General features: G+C 46.2%; 1 protein-coding gene across 2 annotated transcripts in view; it reads left to right on the top strand.

The window, feature by feature from the left end:
- Positions 1-17,876, top strand: part of SLC27A2 (solute carrier family 27 member 2) — a 36,783-nt gene extending 18,907 nt beyond the window's left edge. For both annotated transcript variants that reach the window (XM_065411996.1, XM_065411995.1), the window contains 6 exons: positions 4,399-4,593; positions 5,288-5,378; positions 7,784-7,982; positions 9,072-9,169; positions 15,874-16,004; positions 17,700-17,876. In XM_065411996.1, the coding sequence (XP_065268068.1) occupies positions 4,399-4,593; positions 5,288-5,378; positions 7,784-7,982; positions 9,072-9,169; positions 15,874-16,004; positions 17,700-17,876 (891 nt within the window). The remainder of the gene's footprint in view (positions 1-4,398; positions 4,594-5,287; positions 5,379-7,783; positions 7,983-9,071; positions 9,170-15,873; positions 16,005-17,699) is intronic.
- The last annotated feature ends 1,345 nt before the right edge of the window (positions 17,877-19,221 follow it).

Here is a 19,221-nt window from a genome sequence, read left to right as displayed (position 1 = left end):
GGGCGAGACCCTGCAGCCAGACAAAGCACTCGAGCCCCAGCAGGTAGTGAGTCGGTGTGGCTCCCCGCCGCCCCGGAGCGGGTCGAGCCCCGGCAAACTCCTGTACAAGGACAATGAAACTTTTTTATGTTGAGTGGCGTTTCGTGGGGGAAGCAGGCTTCCCATGGGCGTTACTCGGTAGTGGGGGCAGTTTTTATATATGGCGATCAGACTTTAAAAGAAAACCTACATTTTTGTTTTAATTATTTAACACAGGAATTATCATCGCCCCAAGCACATAGGATTCAGCATCTTTGGAGAAAGCATTTCCATACAAGCAGGGCCTACAGGCTTCTCAAACGTCTGCTGTGGGGGCCCACAGGTACACCATGTTCAGGGGATGTGCCTCTCCCAGAAAGCCGCAATTCAGACCTTAGAGAGAGCATGCAAGAGCTTGACATGGCGGAAGCTCTTATTTGTAGTGCGGCAGTGCCCTGAGGTCCCGGTCTCATTACACTAGGCACTGTACAAACAAAGTGACTGTCCCTGCCTCAGAGAGCTGGCAGCCTAAGTAAGTTATACCTGGCTGTAAATTACCCTCTGCCTTAATTTACACCCTCCCATGGATTCTCCATCACTGGACATTTTAAAATCAAGATTAGATGTTTTTCTAAAAGATTTGATCGGGGAAGTTCTATGGCCTGCGTTATACAGGAGGTCTGACTAGATGATCACAATGGTCCCTTCTGGCCTTGGACTCTATAACCAACACATGGAAAAGAATGAATGAGAGAGAGCAACTTCAGGACCCTGAAAGAGGAGGGACAGACTGCTGGTCTGGAGCTAACCAACAAACAGTCCCCAGTGCAACATTTCAAAATGGAAACACGTGTTTGGTCTCAAAGCCCTACAAGTCCCCAGTCAAGCAGTATAAGAAAAAACCTCCCAGGACACATGAACATATTGTGCAGGCCTCTATAGCATGCAAGTTACTGTCGACCCAGAAAGACTTTAGAATAACTGAACTCTACCATACAGGATTAGGGCACAAGTGTGCAGAACTTCAGCAGACAGTCTGGGTTGTTTTCTATGCTACTTGGCAGGGCTGGCTTTATGAACTGCGGGGCCCAATTCGAATACCTGACGGCGGTCCGGGGCTTCGACGGCACTTCGGCGGCGGGGGGTCCGCTCCGGGTCTTCCGCGGCACTGAAGGACCCCCCGCTGCCCAAGTGCCGCCAAACACCTGGAGCGGACCACTGCCGGGTGAGTAAAAAAAATTAAAAAGGCACCTAAAGCGCGGGGCCCTCTTAGGCGCGGGATCTTCTTAGGCGCGGGGCCCTCTTAGGCGCGGGCGCGGGATCTTCTTAGGCGCGGGGCCCTCTTAGGCGCGGGCGCGGGATCTTCTTAGGTGCGGGGCCCTCTTAGGCGCGGGCGCGGGATCTTCTTAGGTGCGGGGCCCTCATAGGCGCGGGCGCGGGATCTTCTTAGGCACGGGGCCCGATTCTGGGGAATCGGCCTAAAGCCGGCCCTGCTACTTGGCTCTGCTCAGACATTTTAATGGCAAATCTCTCAGTAAATCAAAGAGGAAAGCCAATCAGAACTACTGGACCCATTGTGTAGAAAAGCAAAAATAACCCAGAAGCTACATAACTAAAGTCCAGAACAGTATCATGTGCTGGAATAATCAAAAAAATAAAAGCAAACTATAATTAGAGCATTTGCATATTCAAAACTTGCAGCCTCATTACCAGGGCAGTTTCTTGTCCTTTTTTGTTGTGAACATCTAACAATGTAAATGGTTCCAAACTGCTGTCTCATGGGGCCAGATTCCTCCCTGGAGTAACTCCCTTGTCTTTAGTGGGCTTGCCCCAGAGAGAGATTTGGCTCATTGTCTCTGTAACTAGACAGACAGACACCAGCACAGAGAGAAGCATGAACTTTGAAGCCTGATTACGAACATTTAAATGACAAGAAATTGCTTAACCATTTCACCGCTGGCAGTTGGGTGAGAAACATTCAGCTAATGCAGCATTTCCCAAACTTCTGAAAGTTGAAGATTCAGGAAAATAAAACTAATTGTGGTCACCTTCAACCTTTCCATGCTAAGGCAGCCTGGGGAAACTGGCACTGCCACTGTTCTACATCCTTCCCTTCCCCGTCTGGCTAGTCCTGCACACACTATTCTTTGAGATGCACTGAGCTAATGTATCCATCCAGTGCAGCTGGACATTCCTGTGTCTTGCTGATGTCCCATTGGAGTCAGGGTGCTTGAGAAAATGCAAACAGCCTAATATTCTATCAAGCAGAATTTCATTTATTCAGATAACTGAGTTGCCACCTGCTGCCTGGGAAAAAATAGGATTGAACTGTAGGTATAACAGGGTAGCTGTCCCCTTAAATGAAATCGAGTCCAACTCTCCTGTTCCACTCCAGGGGCACCCTAGTTTGGTGTAATGAGGAGGGTGGGGCTGCCCCTTGGAGTTATAAATTAGAGACAGCCCAAAGACTAGAGAGAGTCCAGAACCCAGCCCTGAGAGAGGAAGAGTTTGGAAGCCATGGGGGAGAGAGAGGGACAGAGCGCGCTCAGAGGAAGAGCTGAGCTGGGTTGAGAGCATCAGGGAGGGGATGCCCGGGAAGAAGGGAGTGGTAAGAGTTCCTTCATGAGGAATAGAGCCAGAGCAGGCTGGTGAAAGCAGAAGGCAGGAAGGCAAACTTCCCTAGGCCAGAGAGGTATGACTAGAGAGGGCTGAAGGCTGAGTACAGCAGACAGAAATGCCTGTTGGCTCTCTGAGCTGTAAAGCTGAAGCCAGAAGGCCAGAGAGGGCTGTAGGCTGGAGAATGATGGAGGGGTGAGCCTGCTGATGTCTCCAGGCAAGAGCAGGAACCATACCTTCAGGGCAGAGAAGCACCCCAGCTAGAGGGGCTGGGGTGGGGCAAAGTGAGAGATGCTGAGGTGTGGTGAGAAAAGCCGGATCTGTACCTGAAAGTTGGGGTGTGGTGTGGTGAGAGATGCCAGAGCTGTAGCTGGTGTGTTGATGGCATGTTGGGACTTAAAATGTGAATGTACTGTGTGGACTGTGCTGGGGAAATCTGAATTGTGGTTGTGGGACGTTTTGTAATAAACTAACTCTACAAAAGGCTATTTATACTCTGAAAACATGTGTGGAGTTACTGGGGACTCCGGAAGAAGGGGGAAACTGAGGTATGTGCACTGGTGGTGTTATAGTCTGCCACTGGAGGGCGCTCCAGGAAGGGGCCACCTTATGAAATTATGCTGGAGAATGCAGGCAGGTTATCAGCCATGGGAACTGGGGACACCAGAAGCAGGAAATCGAGACAGAGGGCCACTTTCTGGGCCACCATAAGGCCACAAGGGGGTGCCATGGAGGCAGCCATCCTGTGACAGTGGGTTTACAATAGAATTTGGGCCAGTAGCAACAGTGAAAGCAGTCCAGGTTAATAAGCCAACATGTATTTAAAAAAAAACCTCTCCCCTTGGCCTTGAAATGCTGTTGGGTATTAAGTTACATAACTATGAGGAGCAAATTCTCCTCAGAAATTAGAAGATCTGGAAGAGCAATGTCCCCAGATTTTGTCAAAATTCCCAGAGTACTATTGCTCCGTTCACTGTTTCCTAAAGCCCATTAGAATTGCTTGTGTATTATAGCCGATATGTACAGGCAAATCGGTTCTCTTTTATTGCTGGGATGTAAGTAAATAAATAAGAACAATTTGTTTAAGCAACCAGATGAACTAACTGTCATCCTTGTCTTGGTCATCTCCATATTTATTTGCTAATGTGTGAAGAGCACATTTATGGCAGCATATTAAAAAATGAGAGGATAATGTTCTCATTTTAATGGGCTCAGTCCTGCACCCTGCTCACAGACTAATGTATTGCCTAGGTAACGACTTCAACGCCAAGACAGCTTTCCCTCCCCCAAAATGTCATTTTGAAGTATAGGAAATTTGGAAATCTGTCCATTTTTACCTCCTAAATCGTTGACAGCACTAAGGGTGAAATTCAACCCATGCAGAGGGTCACTACAAGTCTTGTGCACAAAACAGGCTTAAGTGGAACATAAAATGGGGCATAGGTTTCATGCTGACCCTCTGCAGGTGGTGAATTTCACCCTCAGGGGCCAGCCCTGCCCCCATTGAAGTCAGTTTTGCAACTGATTTCAGCTGAAGACAGATAGCCTAATGCTGCTCCAACATTCCTTCTCCTGTCTCTGATGTTAGACAATGTAAGTATCAGGCCATCTATCCATCTCTCAACTGCACGTGTAGCTGTAAAGATGTGTGCGCCTGTTATACTTCAAAATGTGCTTTATGTTTGCAGACTGATGTTTTCTTTAAACTGGTTCGTTTTACTCAACCTAATCCTTAACCTATGTCTGTTGGGTTTTCATGTCCAGAAAGACAGCGATGGTGATCACAGAGTAAGGATTGCCATAGGCAATGGGTTAAGGGCTGATGTTTGGAGGGAATTCGTCAGAAGATTTGGAGACATCCGTATATTTGAGTTCTATGCTGCAACCGAGGGAAACGTTGGGTTTATTAACTACAGTGGAAAAGTCGGTGCCGTGGGGAGAGTAAACTACTTCCATAAGGTAAGCGAAATAACATCAGTACTGGCATTCTGTCCTGCAGGGGAGAAGTTCAACTCATTGCCAAAGGCTCATCTGGGCCCTCCACATCACTTCAGCCCTACGAGGCAAATGCATAGCCCAGTGCTCAGCTGAACCTTGGGCAGACATACCCAGGGAAGGGATCCTTGCACTCCCCGACGTTAGCTTATGCCTGTCCCATGCTAGACATCACCATAACTGTCGCCATCTCACTAAGAGTATGTCTACATAAAATACCTACAGCTGGCCCATGTCAGCTGACTTGGGCTTGCAGGGCTCAGGCTGCAGGACTATAAAATTGCAGTGGAGATGCTTGGGCTCGGGCTGGAGCCTGGGCTCTGGGACCCCACGAGCGGGGAGGGGTCCCAGAGGCTGGACTCTAACCTGAGCCTGAACCCAAACATCTTCACTGCAGTTTTATAGCCCCACAGCCTCAGCCCTGCAAGCCCAAGTCAGCTGACCTGGGCCAGCCACGAGTGTTTTATTGCAACATAAACATGCCTTGAGAGCCCCATACAGCTGCCAGCATTTCAGACAAAAGAGCATTTGGACACTGAACATATTTCTGAAATATTATGAAGTTAGCACCTTTCAAAGCAATACTTTAATATGTAGAATATATTGAGAATTCGATTCAGATATTCACGTGTATGTATATTTTGTACATTTTCACTAGAAAATTATACGCTATGAGCTGATTAGATACGACGTAGAGAAAGATGAACCAGTCCGAGACGAAAATGGATATTGCATAAGAGTTCCTAAAGGTACCAATGATTACTCCTTAAAAAAATAAATCACAAAGAAATTTAATTCTTTAAAATCACAAATTAACCTCTCTATGCCCATCTTAATGGAAAAGGTCGTTTAGGACAGTTGTTGGGTGATCTCTAGCTCAGGGATCGGCAACCTTTGGCACACGGCCCATCAGGGAACTCCGCTGGCGGGCCGGGATGGTTTGTTTACCTGCAGCATCCACAGAAGCGGCGGCCAGCACGTCCCTCGGCCCGCGTTGCTTCCTGCAGCCCCCTTTGGCTTGGAGCAGCGAACCGCGGCCAGTGGGAGCTGCCATCGGCCGAATCTGTGGACGCTGCAGGTAAACAAACCATCCCGGCCCGCCAGCGGAGTTCCCTGATGGGCCGCGTGCCAAAGGTTGCCAATCCCTGCTCTAGATTTTAAACACAAATAAGAAAATGTGTTGCTGTGGGAATGAGATCTGATATGCAGCTTTAAGGAAAGACAAGGGATAATGCCATATCAGATAAACGTATATTTATATTACATGTTGTTTTAATAAAATTCTATCTGCCTTCAGTATGTTTGCAGTCTCTTTTAGTTGAGGGTGCTTTAACATTTTTACCTTGGAGCTAACAATCTTTTCATAGTACAGACCTTGGCTTTCAACTTGAGCCATCTTGTTTGTGTCTGATAAATTTACTTAACCTGCCGCCGAAAGAAGCATTAACAAAATTATTATATAGTAAAATCTGTGCCCCTGTAGATTAAACTTTCATCGTTTTTAATGGAAAATGCAGCTATGAAAGTGAGGCAACTACTTTGATCCTTTACGTGTGTTAAGCATTTTCACATGGAGAATGACTTTATAACTGGAATGTACAATTCTGAGTTCAAACTGAACACTCCCTACAGCTGTTGATTTCACATGCAGGATTCAGGGGATTATATTTTTTTCAACTTCATCTCCCTGGCTGTCCTTTTCAATCTCACACATGGAGCCACTCAAAAATTCAGTGCTGAGGCCAGATTCTCCTTTCATTTACACTCATGCAACTCCACTGAAGTCAGCAGAATTGCATGGATATATCTGAGAGCAGGATTTGGCCTCTGGACTACAAAAATGCCAGATACATATTTGTGCGAGGGAGGAATGAGAGAGGGCTGGGGGGGTGGAGCAGAAATGCATGCTCCCGCTCTACGTATAGGGGCAGATCCTCCACCAGTGTAAATTGCCCCATTGACTTCAGTGGCATATGCCAATGACAATTTACACTAGCTAAGGATCTGCCCCAGGGTGTGTCTCCTTCTCCCCCCTCCAACCACAACCCCACATCACAGACTGGCAGGAAGGAGAGAACGCATATGCCTGGTATTGTGTGTAAATGTTTACATCAGGGGAGGTTGGGGTTTTAGCCATTGAGTTGGGGGCTGTTTCTAACATTTGGTTATGAATGATTATGAGGTGCTAGAGAAACAAACTCTGTATCCATAAAATGGATAAATGTGAAATCTCCACCAAATCCCAAGCCAGAGGGCAGGATGGAGAAGGCTGCCAAGCATGCAGCTGCAATTTATTTTGCACACAGTCTGGGTAAAATTCGCCCCAGAGCACAGCACCTGCACAAGGCCCTATCTTCCTGCTGAACGTGGGTGAATTTCACCTTGCATATCAACACAGGTGCAATACCGCCTCCTTCCAAACGTCACACTCCCACCCCCCAGCACAAGTCACTCCATAACTATAGCTTCTCCTGGTCTAGAGAGCAACGTACTGTAGCTGTGGATGCGCTAAGCAGTTTTTTTATGCATTTTGCATTCACAGTGAGTGGGCTGAGTCCTTACATGCATTCTCCCCTCACAACTGGTTCTTTGTGCTGCTTGTCGGGTGACTAAGAGGTGAACAAGCCCTGAAGCAACCAGTACAGCATGGGAGTAGCCTGGCTTGTAGAGAAGTGGAGTACGATGGCCCGCTTCAGAGGATGCTCATGGAGTAATCCTGCTTATCCCCAGGTGGGATCAAGCCCTATGTAGGCTGAGATTTTCAAAGCTGCCTAGGGAATCTAGACATCCAGTTTCAATTAATTTTAATGGAAATTGGGCATCTAAATTCTTAAAGAGGCTTTGCAAATCTCAGCCTAAATCTTTAATGACTCTGTGCTCCTGTCTGCTAGAGTACGGTTGGTAGTATAGTGTAACTCGTAATATCCGCTGTATTTGTGAGAGCCCATGGTATTGAAAGGATGAAACTGAGCCCTTAACCTACAGTTATACAGCTAATTTTAAGGGCAGGTGATTATGAAAGAAGACTAAAATTATTCTATAACATCTACAAACATCATCACTACTATTATATGATTTAAAATCACGTATATAGTGTCATCAGTTTACGTGGTGGTTTGCAAACACATGACAGACATTTTTTCCCCCTTCATAGGTGAAGCGGGGCTGTTGATCTGCAAAATCACACCATTTTCTCCTTTTAGTGGCTATGCAGGAGCAAAAAGCCAGACAGAGAAGAAAAAACTAACAAACGTCTTCCAGAAAGGGGATTTATATTTTAATAGTGGTGACCTTTTAATGGTTGACCAGGACAATTTCATCTACTTTCATGACCGAGTCGGAGACACATTCCGGTTAGTTACCGTAATTAAGATACTTAAGACTGAAGAAAATGTTAATTCATTCTCAGTTCCTTCTGACTCCTTGTCCAGCGTCTCTCAATGATTGATGAAGAGCACTCACTTGTCTCACTTCAAAGTGAGAAAAATGAGGACCCTATATCACTTACTTCCTTTTCCTGAAGCTCAAGTGAGGATTCCAGACACTGCCCGAGTTATCTGTTGCATCTTTCTCAAAAACCTGCCTCCAGAAAGGGAGATTAGATGCAAGCTGCTAATTGGCAAGATTGCCAAAAGGTTTTTTGAGCTACATAATAGCTTCTTTAAGGAAAACTGGTACCCTGCCTTCCTAAAGGTTGGTGTAGGGAGTCTCTACCTACAACAAACCTAATGGGTTCTAAGTGCCTTCACCATCTAGAGAGGACATAGGTCCAGCTCACAGATTGTAGCTGGAGCTTCCCCAGTATGTCCAGGAACTTGGAACTCAAGCCTCCCTTCAGCAGGCCCTGCTGTGTCAGCATGGAGGCAGACAGTTCCATTTGGATTCAAGAGGTTTCATCCTTAAAGTAACATGAAAAATCTCGACAGTGAGATTAATCTCTACTATCGGGTGGGGGCAGCTCAGCTTGACCATGCTGTCCACCACCAGCACCAGAAATGGTTCTATAGCATGATACTGCCCAGGTGCCATGGTGGAGGCAAAATAGCTTTCCTTCACCACCTGCATAACCACAGCAGAAAACTTCAAAATATCTGTATGTTTCAATCTGTTAGACTCAGCCTGGGACTCCCCTCTTTCGCTGTAAGCCACTGAGACCCAAAATACTAGAGCTGGGGAAAGGGTGTTTAGGGCCCACAATATTGACAGTTGACAAAAGAAAATCAGAAAGCAATACATTGGGTTACGGGTAGAACAAGAGTCTTTCCTTGAACTCTTTGGAACCACACAGGTTCCATGTACCCCAACAGGTAGGGCATCAAAACAGGTCCCTTGTGCCAATGGGAATGTGCACCCTGACCCCAAAGTGAAAGTGCAATGGTAAACCCATGACAAAGTTGTTGTTGATCAGAAATGAAATCTGCTCACTACTGTATGTTTTCCAGATGGAAAGGGGAAAATGTGGCTACTACTGAAGTTGCAGATATTTTAGGATTGATCGACTTTGTCCAAGAAGTTAATGTGTATGGAGTGCCTGTGCCAGGTATAAATGAATCATTTGAAAATCTGGTAACGCAAGACCTTTTTTTACACAGATTACCGTAATTTCATCACATACTAAGTGAACTATACAAAAAGGCTCTCTCTCTCTTTTGGCTTCTCTATTCTTCATGTGCTGCATCTGGTAAACTCAGTCATTTATGTGTGTACAATGTCTATTAGCTGCAGAGCCTTAGCAAAAACTTCCTTTTTTAATCTAGTATTTGGCAAGTGATGTTAACAGGAAAGTAGGAGAGGATTTGAGATTTAGAAACCACACTAGAAGATAACTAGCCATTATGTTTTATAGCTACCAGATCTGCACTTACTGTAGAGTGAGAGGGGGGAAATACTGTGAAAAGAGATTTTGGGGAAAAGGAAGAAGAAGGTAGTTTGGGAAATTGAGTCTCCTCCCACCTCTCTTCAATGAGCTGAATCCCCAAAAGCAGTTCTAGCCACATGTACAGTCTCTTTTGTACAACATGTACAGTTTTCTACTCCCCAGATAATCAGGTGGTCCTCAGAACATTAAATAAAGTCCCTCACCCCCATTTAATCTGTATCCTGGCAATTATCATTATGTAATTTGAAGAGCACTGACATTGGGTCAGATTCTCAGGTGTGTCAGATTAACCCTTAGTTGACCCGAGGGGTCAGAGTATGTAGCTTTACACCACCTTTCTGTCTCCTTTATCTTGGAGGCTGCCAGGGGCCCAAATGTCCCCCTGAGCAAGTTAGAGTAGCCCCAAGGCTGCTCTAATTTGTTCCTGTGGATGACAGATCCCAAGGAGCCACTTCACGGACCAGGATCATTGGAGCACACTGCATTCCATCAAATGCCCCCTATGCTGCAGAGGGTGAAGAGTGGCTGAGGATCTGGCCCAGTGTGCTTGGTGCTGTACAGGGCACAGATGAAGATGCTGTCCCTACCCATATGGGTTTGTAATCTAATAACTGAATAGAATAGAAACATTTCAGATACCCTCATATGCCAAGCAATGTTGCTTACCTGATTTGCATACCTTTCCCCATATGTCAGGTCTTGCTGAAAAGGGTTTTGTGATGGTAGATCCCAGCATGATCCATGTGGGGGGATCACAGTGAAACTTTGGGGGATCCTAAAGCAAACAAAGAGAAGGTCAGTTTAGAATCAGTTACATGGTGAATGTTCGCTAACTTGTCTTACATTTGCTATTTGCAGTTTTTGTGGCTCCTGTAAAGGGGGGAGGGTCGCCTTGGGCCCATATTTGCTTTTGGTGATAGCACCAAAAGGTTTTTCAGAAAGAGCTTTTTTTCCTGCTTTGAAATTCAAGCCCTGTCTAGCCTAGAATACACTATGATGTGTTCAGAGGGGTAGTCGTGTTAGTCTGTTTCAGCAACAACAACGAGGAGTCTTGTGGCACCTTAAAGACTAACACATTTATTAGAGCATAAGCTTTTGTGGGCTATGACCACTTCTTCAGATGTGTGTAGTTTCAATGGCTAATCAACGCTTTGGAATTAGGAAGTCTTTATTAAAGATTTCACTCCCCGATCTATTTCTTGAAAGTGTGAGAATTCCCAATACAATCTCTGACACATCCAGTAATTCCTCTGGCCAAAGCAGGGCTGACCATAGTGGACATTCCTGATGTTTCCAAGGTAAAAAAAAACCAAAAACCAAACCCAGCAAAACCCCTTAGCCCACCCACCACTGTTTCAGGCCATCTGTATTTATCCAAAAGAAACCATAAAGGACAAAGAACCAAGATTTCTTTGCATATCACCATTAACAACTAAAGCAAAATTAGGGTTTGTCTCTTTAAATCATCATCTTTGTTTGCACCTGCCTTTGAGATGGAGATAAACACACAATTGCCATGGGAGAGATTTCACAAGCCAGGTAACCATGTGAATAGTCCAGAGTTCCTTAGCCTCTTCTCAGATTACATTGTAGGAGATGAGGGAAATCTAACCTAACTCCCACTGGACTTGTAAAACCAGCTAGAAGAGGTGTTAGTATCCAATTACTGACTGGCCTTACGGGAAAGCAATAGGCATTGTTCAAAACAGTTCTCTTCTTACCACAACATTATATAATTGTTGATTTTTTTGCATGTAAACTTGTTTTTATATACTACAAATACAAATATTATTTCAGTCTCTCAATGCACCTGGGAGTTAACCACACAAAATAAAATACACAAGCTCAGGGAAGAGCTAACCAATCCAGTGTGTTCAGATGCCAAAAATATAAAGCTCCAAACCCGACCTTTTCAATAACATGAGTAAACAAATCTGAATGCCAGGTGGCTTCTTTGAGCAGGTGATCTGGAAGGAGGAAGAGAAACATGCTTACGATGGTGGCTAAAGAGGAACTATATGCCCATTGCTCTCAATAAACTCACATCTTTTTCTTTTGCTCTGCACTGCTTTTAGCTGCCACTTTCCCTTTTTGTCTGGATAATGGAGCCTCTACACAGCCCTATGTCAAGCATTAACATGACTGCCAGCTGCAAAGCCTTTTGTGGGGATATTAGCTCTGTCTTCATGTGGCTCCATTTGTTTGTGAAAATGTCTTTGTCCTTTTTACAGTGCTGCAAAGCTACTACAGAAAACCATAGGATAGGTGTATGCTTGGGGGGTATTTATGAGATTGTAGTATTGCTAGGGCTAGTTGCCCCATGGTGTTTGTGTTCCTGGGTGATAGAAATACCATGAAAAGACCAGCCCCTTATGCTGTTTTGTCATCGTTTCCCCCTTCCCCCCCCCCCCCCGAAATCAATATCTCAGGCAAGAAAACATCAAGAATGTAACAGATATAAATACCCAGTTATTTGGATTCCTGCAGAACTCAAATGCACAGCCCTTTTGGATGGTGATGAATGAGGAGAGACTGGATTTTATTCCTCTCCATCCTCACCCCAGATGGATGAGTTTGAGCAAAGAATCCAGAAGGACTGTCCAGAATTACAGTATTTTTTGTTGACACCCACTAGACCTGATAGAGACAAAAGAGCATGGGACTATCATTTATCAGCCGCTTGCACAACTGAATAATGTTTAGCATATTTAAAGTGATACCTTGCTTAAATTTTATCCTGCAAAGCAATTAATGAATTATGGGCCATATTTACCACTTGGTTACCCTGGTGTAAATCTAGACATTGATTTACACTGGTGTAGCAGATAGCAGAATGGGCTCCTAAATTCCTTTTTAAACAATAAGGGCCAGATTTTAGAGTGCTTGGCACTCTAGGTTGACACCAGACTTTCAAAAGGGCTCAGCTCCCACTTAGGGACCCAATAGAAGGCAGATTTTCAAAAACACTCATCACCCAGCAGTTCCCATTGTGATGCTTATGGTCAGATTGTCAAAGGAACTCAGTACCTGACATGCTGAATTATTTTAAAAATCTGGACACTTGTTTTGGTGCTTAAATGGGAATAGAATTCTCTTGAAAAAAGCTGGCTCTAAATACCTATTAACAACAAAATAGGATTGGAGGGAAAGATTCACCTGTGGAAAATATAGGTTAGTATGAAATCCAAAAAGAATTGGGTGTGAAACCAGTGTAACCCTCACGCAATTTGGCCTAAACTGCTCTACAGTATAATGTAAATGCTGACTTTTGCGGTAGTTGCAGGTGTCAGGACCTGCCAGAGTTTGGCCTACTATAAGCATGAGAAAATCAGGTCTAGCAGGTTTTCTATTCTTTTTTGGATTAAAATTAATTCCATAATGCCCCTGTTTGAACATCCATTTAGTCACGAAATGACTGTAGGAATTTATTTAAAATATCAGGTCTGATGTTCTCCTGTTGAAACCATTCTGTCCCCTCCTTCCCTGTCCTAGTTGTTAAAGTATTTGCTGTACATTAAGTATCCTGAGTGATTTTGGAAGGGCTAGGGAGGAGGCTACTGAAGGGTTGCAGAGGAGGAAGGAGAGGAAGTCCCAGCTTCTGACTGTATCTGAACAGAACTCTTGGTAGATGGGGAGGCAGAAAAATACTGGAGATTTGTGGATCTGTAACAATTCCACATTAGAATCCATTTTGTACATTCCTGAACCATTTATGCCAGAAATACCAGAACTGATTAACATAACGGCCATATTGGGTCAGACCATTGGTCCAGTATCCTGTCTTCAGACAGCGGCCAGTGCTAAGTGCTTCAGAGGGAATGAACAGAACTGGTAATCATCAAGTGAGCCATCCCCTGTCACCCATTCCCAGCTTCTGGCAAACAGAGGATGGATAGATTTAAATGAGACATGCTCTGTGCTCGGTTGCCGGGTTCTTTTTTTCCAGCAATTTACAGTAGAGTTCATATTTCTCCTACTTAGGGATCAAATTCACCCCATGCATAAAACCCATGTGAAGCTCTCTGCACAACTTAACCCCAGTGTTAAAAGTCAAGTTCTGAGATTTCACTCAGTCCCAGCTGAGTGCAATTTCTGCCTAAGGGTTAAAGTCAGGGGTGGCTCTAGACACCAACAAAGCAAGCACCTGCTTGGGGCAGCCCATTTGCAGGGGCGGCAGGGATCCAGCATGGGAGCTGAGAACCAACAGGGGGCCCTGGGAGCTGTAGTTCCTTGGTTAGCTCCCTGCCTATAGAGCCAGCCCTGGAGCAGGGAAAGAACTACATTTCCCAGCATTCCCTTGGCCACTACCAACAGGAAAGAGGGGGAGGGAGTGAGGAAGCTGAGACCTCATGCTGCAGTCTGCTGTGAATGGAGAGCTGCACTGGGAAGGGTAGGGATACCATATTTTAACATTCAAAAAATAGGACACTCCATGGGGAAGGAGGGTAGCCCCACCCTGCCACCATCCACTTCCTCCGACTGCCCCCCACAGAAACCCCAACCCATCCAACCCCCCCTGCTCCCTGTCCCCTGATCACCCCTGCCCCTAACTGCCCCTTGGGACCCCACCTCCTATCTAAGCCTCCCTTCTCCTTGTCCCCAACTGCCCCCTCCTGAGACCCCCCCCCCAACTTCCGCCCTAGGACCCCACCCCCTACCTGTCCCCTGACAAACCCCCGGGACTCCCATGCCTATCCAACCACTGCCTGTCCCCTGACTGCCCCCCCAACCTCCTGACCCATCTAACCCCCCCTGCTCCCTGTCCCCTGATCACCCCCTCCCGGGATCCCTGCCCCAACTGCCCCCCAGGACCCCACCCCCTATCTAAGCCCCACTGGTCCTTGTCCCCTGATTGCCCCCTCCCGGGACCCCACCCCCATCTAAGCCTCCCTTCTCCTTGTCCCCAACTGCCCCCTCCTGAGACCCCCCCCCAACTTCCCCCCAGGACCTTCCCCTACCTGTCCCCTGACAAACCCCTGGGACTCCCATGCCTATCCAACTGCTGCCTGTCCCCTGACTGCCCCCCCAAACCTCCGCCCCATCCAACCCCCCCTGCTCCCTGTCCCTTGACTGCCCCCCGGAACTCCCTACCCCTTCTCCAACCTCCCAGCCCCCTTACCGTGCCACTCAGACCAGCGTGTCTGGCTTCGCACAGTGCCAGACACGCTGCTGCATACATGCTGCCGTGCTCCCCTGCGGAGCCACACCTCCCCTCCCAGCACCTGCCTTCCAGATTTGAACACCTCAAAATTCAGGAGTGCTCAAGCTCAGTTTGGGCAGCTGTTACTTCATTTCTCCCAAATCAAATATACTGATCCACTGTAACTTGCTGTAGAAAAAGTAGGATAAAATTGAGCAAGAAATGCTTCCCAGTGGTTATTAGGACTGGAATTGCTATTTTTAACAGCCATTGCCTTTTTGTTTGTTTGTTTGTTTGTTTGTTTGTTTGTTTAAAAGGAAGACAGTGATATTGCATTGGCAAATTCCCCATAAAAAGAAAGAGTGGAACAAAAGAATAATAAAGGCACCTCAACTTTTCCTCATTTATGTAGGACAGTCTTATAATATGCATCCAGATATCCTCCAACCACACAAGCTGAAAATTGTTCCACTTTACTGCAGTTCTGTAACCATATGGGAACCAATCCTGTCTGTGTTCTGTGCACATCTAAAATTCCTGCTGAATGACCTGCCCTGGGAGCGAGTTACCAGTGACCCAGGGCTCCGGCGGAAGGAGGGTGCGGGGGGGGGGGGGGGGGAGAGCCCAGGGCTGGGGCGGCAGGAGGTGTGTGTGGGGGGGGGGGAGAGCCCAGGGCTGGGGTGGCAGGGGAGTGCGGGTGGGGGGTGAGAGCCCAGGGCTGGGGCGGCAGGGGGGTGCGGGTTGGGGGGGAGAGGCCAGGGCTGGGGCAGCAGGGGGTGTGGGTGGTGGGGGAGAGCCCAGGGCTGGGGCAGCAGGAGGTGTGTGTGGGGGGCAATGATGGGGGGGTAGGGGGAGCCCAGAGCTGGGGCGGCAGGGTGTGTGTGGGGGGGGGGAGAGCCCAGGGCTGGGGCGGCCGGGGTTGCAGGTCGGGGGGAGAGAGCCCAGGGCTGGGGCGGCAGGGGGGTGCGGCGAGGAGCCCAGGGCTGGGACGGGGGGCAGCCAAAATTTGTTTTGCTTGGGGTGGCAAAAAACCTAGAGCCGGCCCTGGTTAAAGTGGTGTGGGGGATCCTGCACAGGGTTGGGTTTTCCCTCAGTTCTATAAATGTATTGTTCCCATCATTAGAGATCTTTAAATAATGAAATCGCTGAGAAACACAAGTGTTGGCATTTATACAACAGGAATTTAGATATCAGCCATTATTTTTGCCTATAACTGTTCCTCTAGGTCACGAAGGCAGAATAGGAATGGCATCCATTCGACTAAAGGAGGGCTGTGAATTTAATGGGGAGCAGACATACAGACATGTTGTGGACTTCCTACCGAATTATGCAAGACCTCGCTTTGTAAGGATTCAGGTAAGGCAGCCTTCCTACATGTCTCCTGCCTCACTGCAAAAAAGAGGGCACTAGTCTGTCTGCATTCTCTTCTCCCTTGTTTCCATGAGGATCGCAGTCACTTATAATTATGCTGGCAGCACTCTAGGGTCCTCTTTCTTCCCTCGCTTACACTTGTTTTACACCACTGAGAAAGGAGAATCAGGCCCACGATGTTTCCATTCTGCCTAGAACCAGAAAGCTGGGTGAGCACATGAGATTGCAGGATGCCTGTCATGTGTCTGAATGTATCACGTGTGTCCCTATGAACCAGAAAGGTCTCTCAGTGGAAACATACAGACTTCCTCTTACGTACTCTTAACACAGCGAAGGGAGCTAAGTTTCAAATTTAGGCTGTGCTGGTCTGCAAACTGCTCTTGCAGACATAGGGATCCACGCACCTGGAGCACTCTGCAGGCCAGGGGCCCTGACACTTCTAGATTTCAATACACTGATGAACAAACAACCTCAGCCCTCCTTTTCTATATTATTCATGGTGAAAAATAATGTTTAAGCTAAACTGAGGAAGCCAATCCTGAGGGTAATTTGATTATATGTATCTATTTATTACAAATAAAAGAATTCTCCTCTCAAGAAGACCATGTACTTACTGGGATGGTTCATCAGAAGAAACACAGAGATATTAACATCCCAAACTATTTAATCCAGCCTCTGTCTTTGAGTAGCTATACAAATAACCACATGAGGCAAACTATACTGTGCTTTCCCATCCACGATGCAACACCCTGAGACTTACCTAACCTCCTGTAGAGATTTCCCTCTCTTTTCTTTTCTGAGTGAAATCCTGCCCTTTTCACACCCCTCTTCTCTTAAACTCAGAACAGGGTCCAACTGGTCCTAACTGCACCAGGCCTCCTTGGGAAACCAGCGGATTTGTTTTAGCTTCCCTGCTCTCCAGGAAGGATTCCCTTGGAGCCAGCCTTCCGTTGGCTTCACTCTGGTTCCTGGAGGCCACTTTGTGCTGTAGCCCAGATGGTCAAGATCTTGGGATGGGGGATGTTATGGCTCCAAGGCACCCTTTATGGCTTGAAAGAAGCTATAGACCCTGTCACACCGTTTCTTTAATAGACATTAGTAAGGCCCTGATTCAGCAAAGCATTTAAGCACATGCTTAAATTTAAGGCTTAACTTTAAGCACGTGCTTAAGTGCTTTGCTAGATCAGGCCCTGAAGCAATTGTCTCTCATTAAGTTACAGATGGAACATGCATGAGTATGCTCACAGGAGTCTCCTGGCCTCGTTCCTGAAGGCCATAGAGATCTGTTCAGAATGGGGGGCAGTGCAGAAGGCCTTATGTGGCATTTGGCTACTGTGGCCCCAAGCATTTCTAAGGTCCAGAACCAGGATTATGTCCCACATGCTGAAACCTGCAGAAATAATTCTTGGGTAAATTTAGGTACTTATACATTTTTGTTAGCTTGTCTCTGACTCCTAGCTATGAGGCTACAGAGCTGCATCAAATCTGAGTTCCACATCTCAAAGATATTAAATGTCTATACCACTGGAGGTAGGATTTACATTTTCTTTCATGTAACTATTGCACTTGGAGAAAATGCAAGACAGTTTTCTTCTGAATGATTTGACTTTTACTGCTTTAAAGATAGCACCCACTGTTGGTTGCTTGTCAATGTCAGAGTATCCTTTTTGTTTTTTCTAGGATGCTATTGAGATCACAGCAACTTTTAAACACCGTAAAGTCCAATTAGTGGAGGAGGGCTTCAACCCAGCAGTCCTCAGGGATGGCCTGTATTTCCTGGATGACAAAGAAAAGATGTATGTGCCGATGACGCAGGACATTTATAACGCTATAAATAACAGTAGCCTAAAACTATGAGTATGTCCAAAAAATCACTGTTCTAGAATATTCAGTTTTCAAAACACATTATTGAGTTTAAAAGTCCAAAAAGCCATTTTGGTGAGTTGATAAATGTTACCAAGTGCCTGTATCCGAAATTCTGTGTGATGGAGATGTTTTAATAGTGACACGATCTACATAAAACTACTTTTCTTTTTCCCTGTGGTCTGTGTGTTAACCTTCACACTCCCCACCTTCACCCAGGACACACAACAACTCTGCCTCCACTTACATCTCAGCCTGGCTGCTCCTTCCTCTTCTCCTCTCGAACCCAACGCTGTCCACTCCCATCACCATATTGCTCCCTGCTTCCACTGGTTCTTCTGTGCCTCTCTCACACTGCCCCTTGTGCCTGGAACAGCCTCCATGACCCAGCGCACCATCATTCCTGTTCTTGTGCGTAATCTTGTGCTCAAATGCTTTCCTGAGTCAGGGCCTCAAAATGGAACAGGAGAGGAAATTCAGAATTAGCAAGGCACATACACAATCAACTTGTGCTCTGACTTGTGTTGTTACGTATGTAGATCGTAAGCTCTTTTAGAGCAGGGACCTGTCTTCGATTGTCATATAGCGCCGTGAATGGCTCTGTGGTGCCGTAGAAATAATAAAATCAGAATGCTGTGGTGCTGGTTTTTTAGGTTTGTGTGTCCAAATGCCACCCAATCTCTGCAGATACACCCTCAGAGAACTGGGTCCCTTGTTAGGCTTTTTGCCAATACACTGAAGTGACTATAAATCATTATATGACTCCAGGTAATTCACGTTCAGGATTTTAGTTCTGAAGCAGTTAAAGTCATGTGTTACCCTTGATCCACACCACATTTTCAACTGATTTCACCTGGAGTGAAGAGCAGACCACACATGGCCTTTGTACACACAAAAGTTGTACTGGTTTAACTATACCACTAACTAAAGCAGTACAATCTTCCCCTCCCCTCCCCCCCCCCAGTGTGGCCCCTCCCCCACCCTCCAGTGTGGCGGCAGTTATACCAGAATAAATGTACTTATACCAGTATAGCTTATTCCAGTACAGGAAGGGGAATAAGCTATACCGGCGTAAGGCACCCGTTTTTACTGGTATCAGTTAAAAAAAAATCACACCCAAATCAACATTATTATACAGGTACACAAAATGTGTATGGATCAGGCCTAAGATTACTGTTTTATCTGCTCTCAGAACCTTGGATTAGATGCTCTCATTAGTTTTTCTCCATTGTAGCAGAGATGTTCTCGCTTTAAAGTATTTTTAATGCACCGAATAATAAATGTGCTAAAAAGGACTGATTTTTATAATAATTCGCAAGAATTTTCCTTGCTAGAGTTA

The sequence above is a fragment of the Emys orbicularis genome, chromosome 10, assembly GCF_028017835.1.
Source record: "Emys orbicularis isolate rEmyOrb1 chromosome 10, rEmyOrb1.hap1, whole genome shotgun sequence".
Classification (NCBI taxonomy): domain Eukaryota; kingdom Metazoa; phylum Chordata; order Testudines; family Emydidae; genus Emys; species Emys orbicularis.
Note: the sequence above shows the minus strand (reverse complement) of the source record. Positions and strands in the feature narration are given on the sequence as shown.